General features: G+C 42.5%; 1 protein-coding gene across 2 annotated transcripts in view; it reads left to right on the top strand.

The window, feature by feature from the left end:
* The window catches only part of Lrrc1 (leucine rich repeat containing 1), a 110196-nt gene that overhangs the window by 79904 nt on the left and 5800 nt on the right, over window positions 1-24492 (top strand). The window contains exons 5-11 of one of the 2 annotated variants that reach the window (XM_028773573.1): window positions 2678-2734; window positions 2908-2971; window positions 3330-3404; window positions 5525-5669; window positions 8250-8368; window positions 9515-9598; window positions 18486-18601. In XM_028773573.1, coding sequence (XP_028629406.1) covers window positions 2678-2734; window positions 2908-2971; window positions 3330-3404; window positions 5525-5669; window positions 8250-8368; window positions 9515-9598; window positions 18486-18601 — 660 coding nt within the window. The remainder of the gene's footprint in view (window positions 1-2677; window positions 2735-2907; window positions 2972-3329; window positions 3405-5524; window positions 5670-8249; window positions 8369-9514; window positions 9599-18485; window positions 18602-24492) is intronic. The other variant, XM_028773574.1, reaches the window with a different exon arrangement.

The following is a 24492-nucleotide window of genomic DNA, read 5'->3' as shown; positions in this document are numbered from 1 at the left end:
TTTGCCTGGGTATTAGATATACGTGAGAAGTATGCCATGTACTTTCATTTAAGGAGAATTTTAAATATATATTTGTTTTTAGTTTAGTATTTTAATTTTTGAAAATTCTGTACACAAGTACTGTATTTACATATTTTTTTTATCTTTTTCCCTTCCAACTCTCCCCAAGTTCCTCTGCTTCCTTTCAGATTTACAACTCTTCAATCCTCTCCTCTTATGCACACACACACACACATCCTGTAAAAAATTCTATCTATCTATCTATCTATCTATCTATCTATCTATCTATCTATCTATCTAATCTGTCATCTCTCTGCTGAGTACTCCTCCTGTGTGTCTGCATTTCTGTTTAGGGCTGACCACTGGAGATTGGATATTTTATGGGTTCATCCCTGAACAAGACTGATTTTCTCTCTTTCAGCAGCCATTAGTTGCCTGTAGGTCTTTATCCAGGAGTGGGTGGGTCCTTTGGAGATTTCCTCCCATCTGCATTGGCATGCCAACGGGTAGCGTCCTTGTCAGATCTTGATTAGGTGCCATGCTGTTAAGATGTCATGGCTGCAGCTTCTGTCATATGTAGAGCCATCCTGGTCCTCCTTCTGGCTCTTCCAGTCTTTCTGCCCCCTCTCTCATTGTATTCTCTGAGCCTTCGGTATAGGGGTTGTGTTGTAGATGTATCATTTGTGGTTGAGTACCCCACTGCTTTCTCTATGTTGATCACCTATGAATTTCTGAAATAATTTTGGCTGCAAAAAGCATCATCTTTGATGAAGAATAAGAGTTAATAGTTACTTACAGATGTAGACAGTATTACACTGGATACGGAAGGCGGCAGTAATAGATTCTCCTCAAGGATCCTCACAAGCCATGGGTGTTTGTCTTAGGTTTACAGTATTAGAAATGAATTCCCTCCAGTTGACAGTGACTTAGCCCACTTATACAGCTGTTGGTTACCCTTAAGATATAAATGCCACAACTGTACCCTTGGAGACATGTTGTCCAGCCAGTCACTGCTGTTTGTAGGCTTTACAGCAGTGTAGGGCTAGTGATTGATTTCCCCATTGGAAGCTTAGCGACACACCTGTAGATATGAGCATTAATCCTCAGGGAAGAGGCTTTCAGGTCTGTTCCAGCTCAATTCCTCCAAACCCTGTGCCCAACGTATGTGCCGTCTCAGCAGTAGGATGTTACCTTTGAGTTCTGGGAGGCAACCATGAGGAACAGCCATAGCCTGTACTATTTTGGTACTCTTAGACTTATTTTAGTCTTAGACTTATTTTAGTCTTGCTGCAAAGAGCACCATTCTGGAGTTTAGTAAAGATGAGAGTGGTGTCAGTATAGCTACAGTATTAAGTCAGTTGTGTGGTCAGAGCCTCCTAATATGTTATCCTGAACAAATTAAAGGGATGTATTTTCCCTGGTAATTGATGGCCATGGGATAGAGCACTTGACTTCTATAGATGAGACACCTAGGTTTAATTGTCTTTTTTTTTTTTTAAAAAAATATTTGTAGGTAATAAAAAATAAGAAATATCATTATAACTTATTACAGTTATTTGGACTGGGGCATTCTGTTGTGATTATTATTATGGGGATTTGCTACACACCCTTGTTGCTTTTATCTATGTATTAGGGGTTAGACTATATAGTTCTCAAATAAAGAGACACAGAGCCTTTAGATTTATAATAAGCTTAAAAGCAGTAGAGCTGAGCAGACATCAATGTTCTATGCTATTTTGTCCCCTTTCCTGTGATGACCCCCATGATGTCACTTGCCTTGTCCCACCTGGGCTGTTCCTACTCCCTCAGGCCATCCCTCAGGGTCATGCCCTCACGATTCACCTACCCCATGGCGATTTCCTTTCTTTTTCCTCCTCGCTCTCCTCGTGGGTCCTCCCTGAACCCCAAGCTGGGGAACTTCATCCCATCTCTTCTGCCTAGCCCAAGCTATAGGGATCTTTATTAATGAGCCAGGGATGACTTGGGAGGCAAAGGTTTACATAGCATCATTTGGTGTATGTAAGGATCTCCTTGACTGGGGTGCAACAAGATCTTGGGGGGCCAGTATTTACCATTTGAATACATAGCAGCACAAGACCAACTCCATACAGCATGCCACAGTGAAGGTTAGAAAATAATTTGCAGGAATTGGTTCTCTCATTCCACCAGCAGATTCTGGGGGAGGGGGGCTGAACTCTTGTTGTCAGGCTTGGTGGCAAATACCTTCATGCACTGAGCTATCTCATCGGACACTAAAGCACTCTGCTTTACAACAGGCATGATCGTTCACTGATAGTGGGAAGAACTCTTAGCTCCTTGAGATTACAGGCACCACTCTTCTTCTTCATCACATTTTTAACATTTTGAAGTTGAGAGGCCCGTAGTTGACTGCTGTCTTAGTTCAGGGAGTGGTCATCTTTAGTGGTTAGTAAGATATTTCCTCATATCTAGTGTATAAGGAATTTGTGGGTTAAAACACTGTACTTTTATTAATGCCATTATAGGGAAACTTGGGAAGTAAAGAGTATGTTTGGGTGGTAGTGGTAAATATTTTTATCCTGAGGAGTAACCAGAAAAGGTTTTAATAAGAGCGGCATGTGGGAGATGTGGACAGTGGAGGGAGACTGGGAATATCGAAGGCGTTTTCTTAACACCGGTTTCCTCTTTGCATTTCTAGTCTCTATAACCTGGCTTCACTGGAACTGAGAGAGAATCTTCTTACCTATCTTCCTGAGTGAGTCTCTGGGGAAATAAGATGGGGTTTTGTGCAGTGACTGGAAGTGTAGTCCTTCCTTCCCCATCCAAATGTACACATGCTTTTAAAAACTAGTCCAAGAAAGGAAGTGTGTTAGTCCTCTGTGTGCCTTGAGTCTCTCTGAGTGTTTTTCTTGTTGGTCGTTTTGACAGCTCTCTTACCCAACTAAGGAGACTAGAAGAACTTGACTTAGGAAACAATGAAATCTGTAATTTGGTAAGTATGTATCCCAGAGATTTGATGCTTCTCTGTCATTAAGATCACAGATGGTTTGGAGGAGTCACTGGAAATGTGTTTCTTCAGGCATAGCTTGGAGACACTTCAGCTTCAGACACTGAAGAAATGGACTTCAGTTCACAGTGGTTAGGAAATGTGGCTTGGGGAGAGTCAGGACTAGAGATCTAGAACATGGATTTACATTCTAGGTTTGGGGCAGTTTCAGGGACAGTGTTGGTACAAGAGAGGTAACAACTAACCCAGCTGTGGTACCCTATTCCCATTTGATGAGTCTTCCTTCCATAATGGAAGATAGAGGTCTGGGACCTTGTTACTATAATGTTACCTTTTGTTTCAGCCAGAATCAATTGGGGCGCTCCTACATCTGAAGGATCTCTGGTTGGATGGAAATCAACTGTCTGAATTACCTCAGGTTAGTGGGAACTTCAGTGTGTCTCTCTCTAAAAGTGTATAGCAGCAACAGTAAACTGTGTGTGTTCTCTGCATCTATGGATCTTTCTAGAGGATCACAAGGACAAAGAGCATTGTTTAAAAAGCACATTGAGCTTTCACCATTGTGCGTCATGCCACAGGGAGATGGAAAAGTATAGCCCACCACCTCTAAAGACATATAAGTCTTTCTTCTCATCTTACTGCCCAATATAACTTACTTCAAGCCAGCATACATTACAAATTACAAAAAGCCATAAATTACAATAAATTACAAAAGCCGTAATTCTGGCAGTATAAATCTCTGTTACTAATTAGTGATGTGCCCAAGTGCTTTGAGGTAATTTTGACTACATGTTACTGTGGTGGTTGATGGAGAAGCAATATTAAGAGCTCCCAGCGCCCTCAGAGCACACTCAGTTTAACTGGTGTGCCACGTGGTTAGTCGGCTCTCTGCTGTTGACACCTGTGAGACCCATGTTCTAGATGAACCATACGGGCCTTGGGTAGTCACCTGAGTGGAGTCCAGCAAGCAGGTGTGGTTTCAGACAGATCAAATGAGAAATTCTCTGTAGAAAAGCCTCCCCCTCGAAACAGATGCTCCTTCCCCGTACTTACTTCCTCCTCTGTCGCAGGGTTTGAATCTAGAGTGTTCAAAGGCTCTGTCCCTTTCACGGTGTGGGCGTGTGGGCGGTCATATTTTAAAACAGTTTGCACACTGCCCACTTGACTGTTTGGCCCAGTAGGGATGGGACTGTGAGCTGTGGGTGGGGAGTGACAGATCAAGGCCAGGAAGTCTGACACCAGAAGGAAGCACTCATCTAAAATTTGAGTTGTCACTGTTACAACGCTGCCAAGGTTATGGTGATGTCACTGACTAAGAGAGCTGAGAAGCTAATTAGACTCTTCTTCTGAGGTAGGAGCAGAAGCTCAGAAAGAGAAGCAGATAAGCAACTTGCTGTAGCCTTTGCCTGACCCGTAGATTGCACTGGAGTGTGTATGGAATCCTTGAGGAGAGAACTCTTGGGTGGGAGGAATACTGTGAAATGTCAGGAGTGCAGTAAGATACTAGCCATCTGACAATAAAGGGGACAGTGTGTGTCTGTGCAGATGTGTGTAAATGACGTGTGACATGGCATTCTAACCACAAAGGAATCGAAACTCCAGTGGATCCTTCTGTAAGTGCTTATTGAAAAGTTTCATTTGCCTATATATGAAGTGTTCTAAATCCAGAGCCACCTTCACACCCCCTGGCTCTGATTCATATAGTTTATCATTTTTGTCACAAAGGGGTCCAGAAATTTACTCATGTATTTATGCCTAGATTTGTGCTAAAGTAACATTCTTAGAACTGAGACCTTAAATTATCTTATCTCGTTTTAGTATTTTATGTGTGAGTGGTTTTGCCCTCACGTATGGCTATCTGTCATGTTGTTTAGGGCCCCTGGAGGCTAAAAGAAGGAATTGGAGCCCCTTTGACTGGAGTTACAGATGATTATATACCTGCATGTAGGTGCTAGGGATTGAACCTAAGTCTTCTGGAAGAGTAGCCCTTGTTCTTAAGAGTAGCCCCGCCATCTCTCTAGCCCAAGAACTAAGGACTTTTAAAGACAGTTATATACACTATATTTTGACCATATCTCCCCTCGGCTCCCTTCCTCCAACTCCCTTCATCCCGCTTCCTCCTGTCCCAACTTCGTGTTCTCTTTTATTTCCTTTTTCTTTCAGACCCACCGAGTCCAATGATGCCCAGATGCACATGGGTGTGGGGCTCGCCACCATTGGGCCACATTCCCAAACAAAATGACCCTTTCCCCAGCAGCCATCCACTGCCAGTAGCTCCTCATTGGGGTGAGGCTTTGGGAGCCTCCATGCTTGAGTTTTGCCCAGCTTCATCTTGTGCAGGTAGCCACATCTGACCGAGCTCTTGAGTGCACACTCAGAGGACAGTGTTTCTGGGCACTCATCCCATCCTCCAGCTCTTAGGTGCTCCTGCCCCGGGGGTGTGAACCTGGAGTTTGGTTGTGAAAAATCCCCATAACAAATTCCTTTGTGCTATGCCAGCCTCAAGCATGTGTTTCTCTTTCTGTGCCATTACTACAGGAGATAGGGAATCTGAAGAACTTGCTCTGCTTAGATGTCTCTGAAAACAGACTGGAAAGACTTCCTGAAGAAATCAGTGGCCTGACTTCTTTGACAGACTTAGTCATTTCCCAGAACTTGCTAGAAACAATTCCTGATGGCATTGGTGAGTACTGACTAGTACCAGACACCGAGTTCCACCTGCTGTCCTAGAGCTTTAGAACTCACTCTGTAATTCTTTGGTTCTCTCTGTTCAGTGCTGGGAATGTGACTCCTCAGTTTTTTGTTTTTAAAGCAGGAAAGCAGGGACTATTTAATGCAGTATAAGTTTCAAATGCATCTATCTATTCATCCTGGCTTGGCAAAACCTACAATATTGTTAGTCTCAAGTGCTAATTCATAATCTATTTTTGTCCATAATTATTAAAGTGATTAATCAAAATAAGAGGACATGTTCTAGGCAAATCAATAGTCACTAGAACGTCTCATATCAGCATCCTAAACAATTCAGGAGGGCATAACTCAGACATCACTAAAACTTAGTTCTGCATTGGATTTGGGCCTCTTGATAAGAGTGCATTGGGAGGTGCTTTTAAAGGGGGCAGCGATAGAGCCGATCCTTTCCAGTATGTTAGGAGAGATCTGTTAGCCATCCTTTGGTATTTCCTTTCAAGGTAATCCAGGAAATCTCTTTCCTTTTATCCCCCTTTCTCCTTCCCCTTCCTCCTACTCCCTTCCCCTTCCTCTCTCCTACTCTGAGACAGGGTCTCACTATATACCTCTGGCTGTACAGGGTCTCACTATATACCTCTGGCTGTACAGGGTCTCACTATATACCTCTGGCTGTACAGGGTCTCACTATATACCTCTGGCTGTACTGGAACTGGCTATAGAGCAGGTTGGCCTCAACCTCATGGAGATCTGCCTGCCTCTACCTCCCAAATGCTGAGATTGAAGGCCACACCATACCCACCCCATTTTTGTCTTATAAAGGAACTTAGTGTGAGAAGTTAGTACAGAATGTGATAGAAAAATGTGTTATTTAAGCTGTGAGGAAATGTTTTTTTTTAAAGCATATCTCTGTCTTGTCTTAATAAACAAGGTCCTGAGCTTGTTATTTTAAATAGAGGTTTTTATAATTTTTTCCTTGTATGTACTGTTAATCCTGTGAGAAAAATAAATGTCTGTTAATGTGGTTTTTTTGTTTGTTGTTCATTTGTTTGAATTTCTCAGATAGAAAGTTATATAATCTAGAAATTTTGAAAACAGAATCAATAAATTAAAAATTAATTAAAATGATTAAAATGGAATTGAAACATTCATGCATGCATACACACATGCACACACGCACACAGGAGAGAGGGAGAGAGACAGTATAAAATGCAGGGTATCGCCATCACAGTGCTCCCTCATGCCTGTAAGGACCTATGTCTAATCACAGACTGCAAAGGAGTGTGGCTAAGGTCATAATTAAAGCAATAACTGATGACAGCAGTTAGCTAGGCTACAGACACGTTTGGTTAGGACCAGTTAAAACCGGATGGGGATTTCAACTTTGTAGAAAAGATCATTCGGAATCGTAGGTGGCATCATGTGCTATAGAGACTGGATTTGGAATAGGAGGAATTGGCAGAGGGGAGCTGGCCTACTGTGGGCGTTCAAGGGCTGTCTGTAGCAGGCTTAGTGTGTCCTGTAGTTCAGATGGGCAAACTGCTGACGATCACAAATCTCAGTTTCACTTGAAAAGCTTTAACAAAAATAGACATAATTGCTACAAATTGCTTTGTGGTTCTTTCTGGAGAAACAAGTACCCCATTCACTTGGTCTCTTCAGGCTGTAGAACCGCCAGCTGGGAATAGGGTTAAGGGGACGGTGTCAAGCTGCACTATACCCTGTGTAATACCAGCATGTCTTCTGATAGCAAGGGCCTGTGGAGATCCACTGGGCACTTAGTATGTTATTGATTAGGCTACATAATGTGCTAATTGTTGACTTGTCCTGTTTTGCCCCATGGCTCTGCCCAAGATGAGAGAGTTCTTCCGTCACTTTTCTTTGCCCAGCTTCATGTTTCTGTTTGGGATCTTCTCATTTAATGGGGAAGGTGTCATGCTAGGATCTCAGAAGGCAACGGAAGGTGCCTGTGCTGTTTCCCTGACGGCAGCTGAAAGGAGGGATCTGAATGATGTTGTGTATTTTGATTTCCTTCTCTTTCTCCTGGGGACTCGGAGGTGGCTCTTAAGGCTCCTTCTTTCCTCTTGTCCTCTGGGCATCTGTCAAGACTGCCTGTACAGAAGCTCTTTGGAGTGTTTGCCTTTTCTGCACAGGCAGAGCTATTTCGATTAAGGTCTTCACTGAGCTGTTGCACTCACAGGTCTACTCAGCTATTATAGTCAGGATGATGGGTCAGATGAGGGTCCCTTCCATCCACAAAACTCTTTAAGAGTGCATCAGTAGACAACTGTTAGTCCTTCATGAAATTTTCTGGCTTTCAAGTCTTTTTAGTTAGCCCTTGCAAATGATTTGTTTGTAATTACTGACTTTCTGATGTGCTCAACAAATTACTCTGACTCTCAACCTTTAGTGATCTAAATGAAACTGATACAGTATCAGTTTGAAAAGCTGGATGAAGAAAAAACAAGTAATTATTTAAAATGAAAACGAATAGCAGATAGGAAAAAAACAAACAAGCCCAAGTGGTGATTAGGCAAAGAATCATGGCTAATGAGCTTAAATGACATTCTTGTAGGGAAACTAAAGAAGCTGTCAATCTTGAAGTTGGATCAGAACAGACTCACACAGTTGCCTGAAGCAATCGGGGATTGTGAAAATCTCACGGAATTAGTTCTTACAGAAAACCGGCTCCTGGTAAGTGCCTGAAGACTAACTTTAGTTACGTAAGTGAAGAGTGTTTTGGGTCCACATTCAGAGTGTGTGTGCTTACTGAACTCACACCACACACATCTCCAGTGAAGCTTTCCTGTAAGCTGCATATGTGCAGGATGTCTCTACCCAGGAGAGGAAATGGTGACTCCCTCGGGAAAGCCCTGGGGGCTGGATGCTTAGACTACTCTGTCCCCTGAGCTGGAGGAAGGTGTCTGAAAACTTTGAACAAAACCACTGCTAACTGGACTGGAGGCAACTGCTCAGACTCACGCTTTGACCAAGCCTCCTCTCCCTACCAGGGGCAAAGTGTGTACACACCACCTGTCCGGGGAGGGTCGGCACCACAGTGGCAGCCAGTCTCGCTGTCCACTCCCTTCCTGCCCTCCGTTTGCTTGTCTGTCGGGTCTTCTGTTCATCTCCTTTTCCTCTGCTGCAGTCGTCTTGTGCATTGTCTTCACTGTCCTCTTGGTCACGCTTCTGTCCTCTGCGTTTCCCCTTTCCATCTCACTTGCTCCCCTTTCTCTGTATTGTTAAATGAACTGTGTTCCCTTAAGTGGACAGGACAGTGAGAGACAGCCTAAGAAGAGCGAGAACTTAGACCTGGCAGAAGGTCCCTGATCATCCTGACTTAGCAGTGGTTTTAGGCTTACAAATAAAAGTATAACAGCGGTCACCTTCAGATTCCTCTGCGATGTTAGAGAAGCCCCCATGAGCTTAGCCTGCTGCTGGAAGCTTTGCTGTGCACACCAGCCCTGCTTAGCTTTCTTCATGCCCACTGGGGTCTTTCTGCCCCCGTGGCCTTCACACATCAAAGCTGCCATTCACCTGTAGTGGTCTGGTACACCTGCAGGGCAGGTATAATCCTTGAGGGTGTGAAGCCACACTTGCCTGAGTGGAAGAGCATCACCTTTCCCTGTCTCTGCCTTTTACTTATTTTCTTTCAAACATACAATCATATCAACAGAAATTCAGAACACTTAGTTACATTTCCCCAAGTGACCACCGGGATACTCAAAACGTATTTTCTTTTGTTGATACTTTCAAAGTCCTTGTAAGTAATTGCTTCTTCTGTTGAGCTAAGTTAAGAAAATTAGTGATCAGTTAATAACAAAAGTATTATTTTAACAGACTTTACCTAAGAGCATTGGCAAACTTAAGAAGCTGAGCAACTTGAATGCAGACAGGAATAAATTAGTGTCGTTACCAAAAGAGGTAGGTGCTGCTAAACAAATAAATATGGTAGTAATTATTACATGTGAAGGATCAAAAATGTCCTTGGGCATTGGCTTGTTGTTTTTTTTTTTTTTAAATGTTTAATAGATTATGGAACATTTAAAGTCATGAGGATGAACTTGGTTGGAGGACTGAATCCAGGAATAATTATCAGTAACATTAAAGAGAGTTGAGAAAGGCATATTGATAAAATTTAAATAGAAGAAAGAGATTGATATTTTGACCTGAAGAGAATGACTCTATTGACAGAAGTGGATAATTTGGGAGTTTGCCAGAGAATGTGGATGATTTTGAGTTTAACTGTCACATTTAACCGTTGTTACTGTGTTTATAAAAGTGGACCTCCATACAACCCCATATCTCAGCAGAGATTTAGACCAGGACATGTTAATGTCTACATAGGGATCTTTTACAAAGGCATTCCTACAGAGGAAGGCCTTCGGGAAGCTACCTTCTCCACCACCACCATCCCCTCTTCCTCCCATGTCACCACCTCTTCCTCCCATGTCACCACCCTCCTCCTCTCACACCATCTACCCCTCTAGTGAACAGAGACAGTCACTTTGCATTGCCCAGAGGAACTCTAGGCTCTTCAGAGCCTTTATAAAGTCCATCAGAGGAGGTGGAAATGCTGACCAAAGAGAGACCCCACCGAGTACGAGGTGTGGAGGTATATAGTACCCTTTATGGAAGGTTTACATTTGGTGGGAACTGGGAGAGCTGTACTGGAAGGAGTGAGACTGGGCTTCCCCTTTTGTTGTTTTTAGTGCTTGTAACAGTCAAAGGCTGAGTTTATGGTCCTTTCCTTTCCCTTTATTGGATAGACAGACCATTGGTGAGACTTCCTGATTGTTGGGTCCTTATATAAAAATCCTCTTTCCTTGATTTGATCACTGGACAGATTCAGTTTTGTACATTTTTCTCTGCTGTGACGCTTCCACGTCTGTCTTGGAATAATTTCAAAGTTGGTATTTAACCAGCCAGAACTTGAAGTCCACCTATTTCTTTTCCTAGGGCTACTTACTGTACAGGGTGTGTGGGCTTCCTCTTTTCCCTCCTCGACTTGCTTCTCTGCTCACAGGGTCCAGTTTCTTCTCGGTAAGATGGATAACTTTCCTGAGTGGAAGCAACAGGATACAGATTAAAAACACAGCACATTTATAATCAGACACACCTTTAACATGAGCTATCACATCTAAACAAAACTGTCTCCAACAGAAATACTCAAGTCTACCTCTTGGCCAAATTGAGACACAACTAAGACTCTGCTGATCAAAACATTTGGTTCTACTGTGTAAGCTGTAAACCAAAACCCAGCTGATAGTGTGAACACTAATTTTCCCCCTTGTAGAATAGCACTTGTGGATAAGGATAGGATTGGATGCAGAATCAGCACGAGAAGATGTGTCACTTTCTTTCCTAACCTTGTGTGGTTTATGGCACTCAGTCTCTTGAAGTCATGATGATCCCCTAAGTTCACAGAAACTGAGGCCGGTCAGTCTTTACCTCCAAAACAACTCTCCCAATCTCTGATTTCTGTGCCTAGCAAGTAAAACCAGGGCACAGCAAGGGATTCAGATGCAACAGGCCCTTTCACCTGGGTGGCTCAGAAAGTGTAGCAAACCTTGATTAAGTAAGGAAAGGTCAAGTGATCTTTAGTCTGGGTGCTCGGAACAATAATACAGCATAGGGGTATTTTTGATGCCAATGCTAACGAGAGTTCTTTGAGGTTTAATGACAGCATTCTCCAGTGTCTCTGGATCCCTCATGAGTCCTTTCTGCCAGGGACACATTTTAGCCAAGAATTTTGCAGATTTTTATAAAGCTGCCACTGCCATTTTAACAGTGATTCGTCTTTGTTTTCAAAGAGTGAATCTCCAGCAGCGCTTCTGTAGCACCTTTATGTCTGCTGAAGTCCACCACAAAACATTGTTAGCTCTAAGGCATTTATACCTTTACATTTTGTTTATTTTCTGGGACGTTCTGATTGATTTCCTAGCACGAAGGGTTTTATAAGTGAATAAAATGGATACTTTTTTCTTTAGCCTCTTGATAAAGTAGAAACGTTTTGATATTTAAGAGTGAGGTCTTTCTAGACTATCTTCAGCTCTGCGCCCCCCGTGCCCCCCACCCCCAGATAAAGAAACTCACCGAGTGTATGTGTCTGGCTGTGTTGTGGGTCACAGCTTGGTACCCATGAGAAGTTATCTGCTTGTCTCATCAGGGCTCAATAGCTACACCACAAAGTGTCCCAACTGCGTATCAGGTCACTGGTGTGTACAGTTAGTGTCATTTGCCCTGTGATTGTCTGTGTGTGAACACTAGCTCTACCTCTATGCTGATACCACTCCATCAAATCTTATACTTTTCTTTGAAAAATACCTTTTTTCTCTATCAGTTGAGTTGCACACATAGTATATCTAAGCCAAATCAAGAACCAATCCATTTTTACATCCCAAATCCCTAGTTGTGTAACTGCAGTTGCTTGGCCTGTAGTTTTCCCGATACTGTGTCATCGTCTCATTGATGGTATTGTATATTGTCAGTCTCCTTACTCTCCAGCCGCATGCATTTCCATCGATTTTCCCAAATGACTGAGGGGAAGACGTTTGTACTGTTTGGGTCACAGTAAAGGATCCTGTTTGTGTTTCATTGTGTTACTTGTAGTAAACATTTGGAAATCAATGAATGTCTCTTGTTTTCTTAATTGTTAGCTGCTTGGAATTTTAGAAAAGTCAGGTAAACTTGTCATCTTGTAAGTATTGTTCTGACTACAGTTCCATCTCAACCTCCCGTTTTGCTTCATAAGTGCATGAAGATTCAACCTGGCTGAATTCTGTGTGTGTTCCATTGTTCAGTATGGATGTCTTCTCTATTAATAAATGCAATAACTGCATGGCCTGGTCTGTTGTATCAGTATGTGTTTTTCATATTGGTTGAGATTATTCACAAAAGAATGCTTTTCTGTGACTTACACTGTAAGTTACTCAGAGACTCTGAAAGGCATCTTTTGCTGCCTCATCCACTGTCACTGCATTGTGCTGTGTCAGCGTGATCCTAGCTTGTGGTGGAAAGGCTCCACCTGGCTTGTTTGCTACATCTGGCATGTGTCTGAGTTCCCAGCCACTTACCCTGTGTTTTATTTCTCATTCTGTGGCTTACATTTGTACACTCTGGGAATGGGGAAGAGTTAGCGGAGGAGAGCATAGGCAGGAGCCGCCGCGTGATGGTGGGTATGGTGCAGGAGGACAGCACCTTTAGTATTACCCAGCCAAGTGCTACCTTGAAATACCTTCTGACCAAATGAAATTGAGCACATGACTGAGTTTAGAATACACAAGATATGTTTGCTCATTATTTGTCTTTTGTCTGTATTGGATCAAACTGAGAAAAGTATCCCAACTGTATCATACCTGTTTGGTCAAATGGGATAAGGTAGAACTTTTAGAACATTCATAAAAGTTTTTGTTTTATTCCAACAGTGTAAAAAAATTAATTCCCTATAAGTATTCTGATGTTCAGAAATGTCTGTGGTGATAGAGTATTCATTCCACCGACAGCTTTTTGCCTTTTATACGTTAAGTTTGTTTGTTTTAGACTAAGTTGTCCTTTCAGTTTAAGATTATTGATAGTAAGTAGAATATAGAACCTATACATAGTAGAATAAAATACAATTGACCATAAGATCTGAAGACTGAGAATACATTCCTAAATTTGAAGGAGGAAATAAATCATAAAAGAAACAGTTGACAAGGCTAGAGCTGGCTCAGTGGGTGAAGTGCCTGTCACACAAGCGTGAAGACCTGAGTCCAGTCTCTGGAGTCCTTGTTAAAAAATCAAGTGTGTAACCCAACACTGGAGAAACAGAGACTGTTGGGGTCCCTGGGGCTTGCTGGCCTGGTAGCCTAGCCTAAATAGGGGTTTCCAGGGAAGCGAGAGACCCTGTGTCTACAAACTAGGAGAATGAGACCCTAGAAAAGATGAGATTGTTCCTGACCTTCAAATGCACACTAAGCTTCACATGCATGCAAGGACCAAACAATTGGTTATGATGGACTTGGTACCTAGAAGATTTCTTATCAGGAAGAGGATAAAAAACAATTTACAGGTAGGAAGATGTTTAATCTCAAGTGAAGAAAATCTTCACTATTATTATGAAGTTCTTCATGTCACTGAGCAAAAGATGGAAAAGTAAGCAAAACAAAACCAAGTGACACCCAGAAAAGGAGAGTAGGGGAATTGGCCTCATTGGTGTTCACAGAAGTGTGGCAAACACTACAGGGCAGTACATGTTATCAGATAAGTAGAAGGGTGATCATAGGACAGACAGACTACTGATACTATTAAAAACTTTAAAACATACATATTTTCTTTTGCTCTTCTGTTTCTAGAAGTTTATTCTTAAAATATAATCCATGGGTACTAAGACATACAAGACTGTATCTTGGATTTTGTACAGCAGCACCAAGCATACTCCAGGCACCATCCTAGAGACACATGAAGCAGCTCACAGGGACCAGTCTCTTCAGTCATGTTCTTATTTTTGTCTGACTTTTTCCTGTACTTTTTTGAAGTGTAGACAAATCAATATCAGATTCAACAGATTATTAAACTAGTGCTGGTAGAGAAGTGTTAGAACTGATGATATCGCCATAGTGGTGGCGCACACCTTTAGTCTCAGCACCTGGAAGGCAGAGGCTGGCAGAGCTCTGAGTTCGAGGCCAGCTTGGTCTACAGAGTGAGTTACAAGGCAACCAGAGCTACACAGTGAAACCCTAAGAACCAGAGAGGGGGAGGGTGTGTGAGTGGAGTGTGTGTGTGTGTGTGTGTGTGTGTGCTTGCTATAGATCATGTGTTATATGTATGGTCCAATAATTTGTCTAATCCCCAAACCATATAATTTCAAAAATGTTCATGAAATGGGGGAGATTTTTATAATATAGCATAGACTCTGAGAAGGATTCTAAACTTATGTATATTATTTTTGTCCACCTTAAATTTCAGGCCAGATTTTGTTTTCTTTGTAAGTTTTCCTTTGTGCCTGTGAAATGTGGGTTCTATTCTGCTTCCAATAGTAAAAAGATGGGAAAATAGCCTCTTAACTGTGAAGATGTAAAGCTGGCTGACCTAGGCTGCCTCTCTGAATCATTGGTGTGATCGTTGTCTCCAGGCGGCTCCATAAAAAGTTACCCTTTAGAGTACTGTTTCTCAACCTGTGAATTGCAACCTCTTTGGGGGTCGTTGAATTGACCCCTTCACAGGGGTCACTTAGGACTATCTGAAAGGCCTGCCTAAGACCACCAGAAAGCACAGATGTTTACATCATGATTCATAACAGTAGCAAAGTACAATTATGAGGAAACAGTGAAAATAATTTTATGGTTGAGGGTCACCACAGCATGAGGAACTGTACTGAAGGGTCGCAGCATCAGGAAGGTTGAGAACCACTGCTTTAGAGGCTGTTATGTCCATTTCCAGGTCTTCCCTGGGTTAGCTTAATGGCAGACAGTTAAAGATAGGATCATTTTGAATTAGCATAGACACAAAAGAGCTAAACTAGGATTTCCTGCTGCATTCTGTAGTTTTTAGAGACTCCAAATCCAAACCCTTGCATTCTTGGAAGGTATTATTAGTGGTTTAAGGGAGATTTAAAATACCAGCTTTCTACATAACTGGTAATAGGTTATTGAAATAGTGACTCTGCTTCCCAGAATTTCTAAGTGATAATAGACATTTTATCCTGATGACCGCCAGGGAACCTTCCAATTCTGTCTGTGAAACCATGAGAGATCAGAATACACACAAATGACTCGGGTAACCTGATAGTGAGCTCACGTCAGACTCTAACTGATTTTTCATATAAAAAGAGTACTGGGATATGTGGTCAATCAGACAGTTCTTAAAAGGTCCGGGTAAACTCTACAAAAAAGTAGCCCCCATGGCATAGTTTCAAGAATTCCATAAGTACTCAAGTGTTGATTGTCATTTATATCTGTGGCTTTTGCTTCTTGGAGAAAGAATAGCTGCCACATGTATTTGGCAGCAACAGCTAGGATAGGCGCCAAATTACATGTGTGGTTCCATTAAGTTCTTGCTGTTGCTTTTGGTTAAAATGGACCTGTCCAAGCCTACAGAATATGTGACTCAGCCTAAACTCTCAGTGATGTGTGCATGATCTCACAGCACCTCCTCTCTCCATGCATGGCAACCCCTCAGTATCCATAATAAACTCCAGCTCTTGAACTGTTTTGAAGCTAGTATTTCTAATATTTTCTTTTCTCTAAAAATCAAAATTGTATGCCATTCCTTGCTGGCTGGTGTGTAAGCAGGTCTTTGCTAGGCATATGTACCAGACAGCATGGCTGTGACAGTGACCAGGGCTGCCTCGTCCATACTTGCAGCATGTGCTGTGTGCTGGCCTTGTCCTCCAGACATTGTAACACTGGCTATCAAAAGGCTGCTGGCTTTGACAGCCCAGAATCTAAGGGCTCTTACACATAGTTGCCTTCCACTACTTGAGAAAAGAGAAAGTGAGAGGAGATGAGGTTATAAGTCCAGCAGATAGTGTACACACCCCAGTACACATTTATGCTGTTCTCATTGAATATTTAGGGGTATTCTCATTTTTAAGGCCCTCTGGTCTACTTTAATTAAACAATTTACCATGTAACATATGCATAGGGTACAATTGGAAAATATTGACATATTATAGCTTGGGGTCTCCAAATACATATTGTATGGGGCCTGAGACAGGGGACACTGTCAAGGCAAGATGCCTCTGTCATAGTCACGGTGTCGTGACACTCAGTATGCCTTCTGGGGAGTTACTGTCCGTGAGGTGACTATGTGGGTAACTGATACTGCCTGTTTTGCCTCCTTTGGGTATGAATAAAGCTTGTCTTTTCAAAGTTTAGCCAGAGGGATGGCTGCTGAGTATAGCCTTAAAAGACAAACCTTTATGCAGATCCATGGCCCACACTGCACTCAGGTCTGGTAGAGATGCTCGCCCCTGGGTGCGTTGGGAGTGGTGTTCTGTGAGAACTTCCCACGAGGGGGGTCTTTGTCAGAACCACCTAAGCTTTTCAGAGACAATGATGTCAGACCTCAGAAGGATGTGGCTTTGATCCCTTCCCGTGATGTTCCTGGACTTCTGGGTAAAGCCAGTGATTTCCTTCATCTCTTTCAAGCAGTGCCAAGCCAGATGGGATACAGTAGTATACCTGTTTCATGGCAAAAAACTCAAGAACTGCTCTTGCTAGAGCAAAGAAAGAGTTTTACATCTATCCAGAAGTGGGTAACTTCCACATAGAATCTTTCCCAAGCAAGGAGATAAACTGTGTGAACATACTTGAACTATTTAGTAGGTGCATAGTGGATGGATGGTAGGTAGATAAGAAAGGTGATACTCTTGTCAAGTATTCTAACTGTGAGTATACAGGTACAAATAAACAGTAATCTGGTCAACTGACCTTGAGACTTTTGAGAGATATTTTGTCATGTTAGAGTAATAGTCCATAATTATGAAAGAAATGCAGAGAGTTGTTTATTGTGGTGACCAGAAGGTTCTGGAAAACTGGAGGGGCTGAAGGACATTCAGCCAATTTGGACTGCTGGTAAGATTATTTTATAACAGAAAAATATTTCTGTAAGAAGTGATCATCTAAATATATAGCAAATCAACTAGTTTTACTGGGATGACAAGCTTGAATCTGAGACCTGAAAGGGATAGCCCTGCCTTTTTGTGCATCCGGGTGCTCTCTATGTGACAAGAGACACATAAATGTGTTTTATAATGTTAACATGTTTACATCTGTTGTATTTGAACTCTGCAGTTAAATATATTAACTTGCAATCCTGATATTCTTAGAAGAGATAAAAGGATTGTAGATGAAATTAACTATAGCAATTTTTAAAAGATACATTCTCTTCTTTTAGGGTGATATGCATTCATTCATTCAGACAGTTGAGGTGATTCAGGAATCTTCCTCTAGTGAGAGGTAGTATTTTTCCATGTGTCAGAGAGAAATCAATAGGTCCCTTCATGAGCTTTCTCTCCTCAGGAAGGCAAAGGGTGGAAGAATGCAGTGCTTTATGGAGTCTTGGAGAAGGCTGTGTGCGAGATCAAGTTATTTTTCCTCCCCTTTGGTTCACCTTTTCTGGCTCAAAAACTCATGGCCTCTTTGTTCAGGAAAGGCTTGAGCCAGTGTGTCTTGAAGACCACCCACTGAAAGTTCAGCTGCCCTTGAATAGACTGAGATGTGGACGTAGCTGTTGGTTTAATGCAGTTGTTAACAGCAGACCATGAACTGAGACAAATGTATGTATTTACCAGTGTCACTTCTTGCTAAGATGTTACTGGCTTTGCATTCCTCAAGGGAAAGTGATTTTACCAAATAAATGTATAAGCGACCAAAAGCTATCAAAATTTGTTAGTGACAATTCATGCATAATCAGGTCCATCCTTCCCTTCCTTAGCCCTGGAATATTGAAAATATTGGCACTATAGAGTGGGCTTTGAGCTGTGTATTGGTGCTAGTGTTACCTCTAGCCTAATATCTTGAAGTAGAACTGTTTAATTCCCTTCTGATTAGGTAATGCTGCCTGAATGTGTGTAGTTAGTTAACATTTAACCAGTGCAGCTGCACTAGGTATCCTCAGTAAAAAAGAACATCGTTCACCATGCCAGTTTCTTTCTTCAATTTAGAACATGTTTAGTGTTTTATATCATTTATAGTAATCATATATGGTCATCAGTGAAATTTAATAGTCATATGCTTCTTCATGCCTCTGGCCTGCTTTCCCACCCCCAACACACACCCCTGCTTAAAATGGAGGAAAGAAAAGATGCTTTTCTCTCCCACTGTAGATTGGCGGGTGCTGCAGCCTCACCATGTTCTGCATACGGGACAACAGACTGACTCGAATACCTGCAGAGGTGTCACAGGCCCTGGAACTTCATGTCCTCGATGTGGCAGGGAACAGGTAAGGAAGGAGAAACAGATCCACATCTGGCCCCAATCGTTGCCGGGCCTCTCTGCATCTGCGGCTTGGCTGTATCGTTCTGAGGACTATACTGCTTTACTGAATGGCGTCAGGGTTAGATGAGGACCAAACTGCTACAGTCAGGTGGAGCTGTGACAGTACAACCTGGGCTACTTCATAGCAGACCCCTAACCGTATGGTAGTGCATCTAAAAGACCCAGAAAGCGGACCAGAGGCTTTGCCATTGCTTTTATAGATGTTTGTTTAAGTCACGGTGGGCCTTAGTGAGTCTTCATCTGCAAAATAAGCTTACATAAGTGTGGCTTTTTTTTTTTTTAAATAAGAGGCAGGACAGAATTTCAGTGTGTTCCTCAGGCCATCCTCCTCACCCCAGCCTCCCAAGAAACTAGGAAGAGTCACATACCACAAAACCTGGCTGAATTTTAAACATAAGTCTTGATATTCTGTGTTAGTCACTTTTCAACTTCCTGAATTTATAAATAAAGTTGTGTATGTAGGGACAAGGACACGCTTATGGGGAGAGGCTCCATAATGTCAGAGCATCCACATGATTCAGAATCCAGACGGCAGTTAAAACCTGGTGGCATCTCCATGGCATAGCAATGCTATTCTGGGCCTGAGCAAGCTGGCCTTTCTTCCTGGAACTCCCTTCTCTTGACTCTGCCTTTATTCTTCATCATGTACTTTCTTCTTTCTCCTGTTTTCCCTTTGGATCTCTGTGAAGAGCTTTCCTGAGGTGATTGCTGGTTGGCATGTATGCGTGTCACCCTCCTGCGCCTGATGTTACCGTAAGGCACAGGTCTGATTCTGTGCCATTGTGTCACCCATCCCATCACAGCATCTAGCACATAGTGGGTGGCTGGTACATACTTGACTGAACCAAATAGCTTTGCAGAATGAGCAGCACGACATTAAAATGTGTTATAGTCTTCATTTGCTAACAGATTTAAAAATTGCTTTTGAAAGGGATAGGGATAGGTCAGCAGTGATGTGTCAAACTGGAGAAAGCTGACTTTACTTGGTAAAGGCCCGAAGTATGAAGACTGCTGGGTAGCTAGCTCCCATGTCTGATTAGCTAGTCACTTAGGTCAGGCCCAGGCCTCCACTCTTCATTCCTTGCAATGGACCTGTAGACAGCTGGGCTAAATAAGATGTAATTGGAGGTGAGGGTGGCCCCAGAGTGCTCACCCTTTTAGAGGTTCCTCCTCTGAGGAAGTCTTGATAGATTCTTAATCATTAAGTAGTGACTAGAAACTCAAGGTGATTGGTACTGAATCTCAGTTTCTGCTATCTACTCACTGCAGCCTTTGTACTTTGGGGGCCACTGTTCTAGCCAGCTTCCTCTTTGCAGCCCCGGAAACTCGGAGATTCTGAACATTTCTCTGGTCCTTGCCACACTGGTGACCATGAATTTGCATTCTCAGTTCTTGAGCAGAAAGATGACTCTGACTTTTATAAAACTGTTTCCTATGAACAGGGTCATCATTATCCAGTTGTCAGAAGAAATGGAAGTGAATCTTTTATTATGCTTGGGTTGAGTGGAGACATACACTTAAGAAGCTAAGGTACATGCAGTCATCATCTGAGTCAGTCACATGTGCCATTTTGTCCACCCATACATAAATTCATAGCTAGATTCTCAGCCTTTAAAAGTTTTTAATCACTACTTGTAAAATTTTGGTATTGAAACTAATAATAAAAATAAGACTACCATGTCAGTGTTGAAACTTGCAGAATGTCCTCTGTGGGGGATGCTTGAAGTTGCAGCCTCTACCTCTGCTCTCATGCATATAAATCACTGTTTGCTGCTGAGACTGCCTGCTACTGTGCAGGGACTTGCACTGATGGACCTGATAGGATGTATTACAGCAGGGGGCTGGAGAGGACCACGTAGGAACCACGAAGCACTCCATGGCAGTCACGGGAAGTGTCCTTTATCATCAGCTACTCTTGGACACAGGACAGAATTTCTTAACTCGTAAAAAACTCTCTGCCTAGAAATACTCACGAGGAACACATATAATGCAGTAGATACTTGTAGCTCTTGCTTCAGTGTAAATAATACCAAATGCTAGAAACAGTGCCCGGTAGTAGGGAAACAAGTTAGACTTGAATTTTGTAGTGTGTGTGTGTGTGTGTGTACGTGTACATACACACATGCCCTAATAAAATAATGTAAACATTTTTCAACTGGAATATTAAGTCATCTGAAATGAGATTTTTTTTCTGTATTCAAATGACATGATTCTGACTGAAAAGCAAGTGCTGGATGGTGTTGCACTGTTTTGTTTTCTTGTCTTCTAAAACAAAACTGTATTATGCACTAGTCCAAACTATGGACAGTAGCTCTCCTCTCAGAAGACAGTGGCAGAGACTTGCAGGGCATGGGGCTTTCGTTTGACATATTTTGCTACTTTTTTTTCATTGCTCCTGTTTCTACAACCTTGTATACACTTCAGACTTCGTTATTTAATGAAAACTGCTTGAAACTAGGAAATTGTACTGGGAAGTAACAAACAGACGAAACATTGAAGTACAGCAGTAGTCACCCACTGGTTAACATTGGGTGACACTACGTTGGCCGGTAGGCACACTGGGCTCTTGAATACCTTGGGCAAAGCGGTTGCTGTAATATTCCTGAGTCACGGAAGGTCACTTGAGGCTGGCATTGGTCACAGTTTGTTTGCTCTCATCCTTGGCCATCAGTGTAAACCAGTAAAGACCAGCTTTTTATTTCTGGGGTTGTGGTACTGAATAGAACACAGCAGTGTGTGAAAGTGAGGCCATGGCTTCCTGTGCTGGTTCCGTTTACTCAGTGCCACAGAGAAGGCGCCAAAGTAAAATTTAAAATGGCCTGACTCCCCTGGAAAGTTGAATATTTATATCACTTTCTGACTTCTGGTCAGATGATCTCCCTGAGCAAAGCAGAGGAGTCTATGTGTCTACAGTCTGCAGACCACAGTGAGGTCTGAGTAAGGGCTTGGCTAGGCCAGCAGCGTGTGTGCAGACTGTGAAGGGACAGGAGCACTATGGGTAGCATTTCTGTACAGAACTGCTGAGTTCGGGCTGGTGTGTGGTATAGTCTTGGTCAGCAGCATTTGTGTTGGAGCTAGCTGGCGTTAGGCTGTTTGCAGGGAAGCCAGTGTTTCAGACAACTTGTTAATTCGAGCTGGAATACGATTATAAGGTCCGCTGTTGGAGAGTCTAGTAATTTATTTCGGCTTTTATCACCCACTTGTCATCCTTGGAAGCTGTTATTTGTTGGTGATATTTTTAGCCTTCCGATTGCCTTTGGCGGTGCTCACTGGGAAGCCGGTGATTGCTCTGAGGTACTTGGGGGGCAGATTATCTGTTTTGTGCCAATTTTCAAGTCTTGAATTTTTTTTCCTCCCTTGTGCGGTTGTGAATAAGAACAGCAGAGTTGCTGACTGTAATGTTTCTGGGCAACCCCCCCCCCTTTTTTTTTTTTACACTTTAGAGGATATTAGCTTAACTCCTATTCTAAAAGAAACAGTAAAAGTTCAGATGTTTTCATTTCTATAATAAAAAGGTGATTTCATATATGCTGCTTGAGTTGTGCATCCATGTACCTACCTGTGTTTATGCTGCTGGAATCAAACCCAGGGCCTGGGAGACGCTAGACAAGTGCCCGACCACTGAGCTGTGTCCCTGTGGTCCTGTATTCACATATGTATGTATGTTTGCACATAACTCTTTCACAGTGTCTGTCCCCTCCAAAAATGTCTTTGTTTTCTTTGAATTTGAATATGTATATAACAAATTTGTTACAAAGAGAAATAGTTCTGGGGTAGCACAAGAGGTTTCACTTGCTGTCTCACTTGAAGAGCAAACACATCTAAGTGACGTGACAAGAGGGTAGAGACAAGCTGTCTCCCCTCAGGTCCTTCAGAGGTCCTTGTATTGGTATGAGCTCTCCACTACAAGGACATGAGTGGGACCTTTGTCCGTGAAGTATTATCTTAGTTAGGCTTCTACTGCACTGATAGAGGCTACAACCAAAAGCAACTTGGGGAAGAAAGTGCTTCTTCCATCTTATCCTTGTAGGCAATAGCCTGTCACTGGGGCAAGCCAAGGCAGGAACCTGGAGCAGGAATTGAAGCAGAAGCCATGGAGGAAAGCTGCTTATTGGCTTGCTCCCTCTGACTTATTCAGTTTGCTTTCTTATACATCCTAAGACCACGTGCCCAGGGTGGCACCACCCATAAAGAGCTGGGCCCACCCACATCAATTATTTGTCAAGAAAATGCCTTGCAGACTTGCCTAAAGACAGTTTGGATGGAAGCAGTGTCTTAATTGTGGTTCCTTTTCTCAGATAACTCTATCTTATGTCAAGTTGACTGAAAAAAAATACAAACAAAAAACCAACCAGGACAGTTGACCCCTCATCAGCTTGACACACAAACATACCACCTGTAACCTTTCCTTCCTTGTTCATACCCATAATTCATATTAATAACATAATATAAAACATAAGCAACTTCAAAAAAAAAAAAACCCACACTCTTTAAAAGTCCAAACTCTGTATTTTCTTTAAAATATCTCAAACCTGTCAACTGTGGGCTCACATAAAATAAAATAAAATAAAATAAAATAAAATAAAATAAAATAACCACATACCTTTCTATTCCAAGGGGGGGAAATCAGGGCATAGTCATATCAAATCAAAGTAAAACGCAAGTTCAGAAGTACAAGCAGTTCCATGTCTGATGTCTGGGACTTGTGGTCTTGGCTCCAAAGGGAGGCTTCATTTCTTCAGCCCTATAAACACAGCTTGTCTCTTATGTTCAGGCCAACTTCACTCCACAGCTGCTGTCCTTCAAAGTTTGGTCTTGGAATCTCCAGTGTGCTGGGGTCTCCACAGACTGCACCTTTAACAGTGGCCTCCTGGTCTCTCTAGAGAGTCTGATTCTGCCACACCTCGGCTTTTCCCATGACCCCTTCAATCCTGGGGTCTCTACTGTGATTGAGGCTCTGCCTTTAAATCTAGTACCACCTTTGAGACTCCTAGACACTGTCAAGGTCAGCTGTCAGCATCACATGCAGCCTTGGCCCACTCTAGACAGTGACTTTTATGCACTAAGTGTTAATCCTGAGATTCGGTGGGGAAAATCCAATTTCACCATTTTGAGCCAAATTTAGAGCAAGGTTTATTAAATACTGACCAAGATGGACTTTGGTCAGGACAAACTCCTGGTATTTACAGCTAGACGTACCCAAGACACATGTTGCAGGTTGCTTATAAAGACAAAGCCACAGGCCACTGTAATTTCCCATGAGGCTTTGTTATTTTCCAAGAACTACAACTCCAAGCATTCCGGGAAGTTTCCTGGTCCTTGGGTGGGTGGGGTATACAAATTAATGTTGTGTGTTACATGACCCTGGGAAAATATTCCCAGAAGTCCTTATCCCAGAGCTGCTTATCCCAGAGCTGCTGGTCTCTTAATCGGTACCTGCTGGCTGGGTTTATGCCAACTTGACAAAAGCCAGAGTCATTTGAGAAGAAGCAGCTACAAACTGAGACAATGCCTCCATCTGATTGATCTGTGAGAATTCCTATAGGGCATTTTCTTAATGATTGATGTGGGAGGGCCCAGCCACTCCTGGGCTGGTGTTTATGGGTGTATAAGAAAGCAGGTGGGGGTGGGGAGGGGGGTTGACGAGAGGGAGCTGGAGTGGCTCAGTGGTTAAGAGTACTAGCTGCTCTTCTAGAGGTCCTGAGTTCAATTTCCATGGTGGCTCACAACCATCTGTAATGGAATCTGATTCCTTCTGGTCTACATGAAAACAGGGCATAAATATATATATATATATATATATATATATATATATATATATATACATACATATAC

The sequence above is a fragment of the Grammomys surdaster genome, unplaced genomic scaffold, assembly GCF_004785775.1.
Source record: "Grammomys surdaster isolate TR1022 unplaced genomic scaffold, NIH_TR_1.0 231, whole genome shotgun sequence".
Lineage (NCBI taxonomy): Eukaryota > Metazoa > Chordata > Mammalia > Rodentia > Muridae > Grammomys > Grammomys surdaster.
This window is presented reverse-complemented; position numbering and strand designations above follow the sequence as displayed.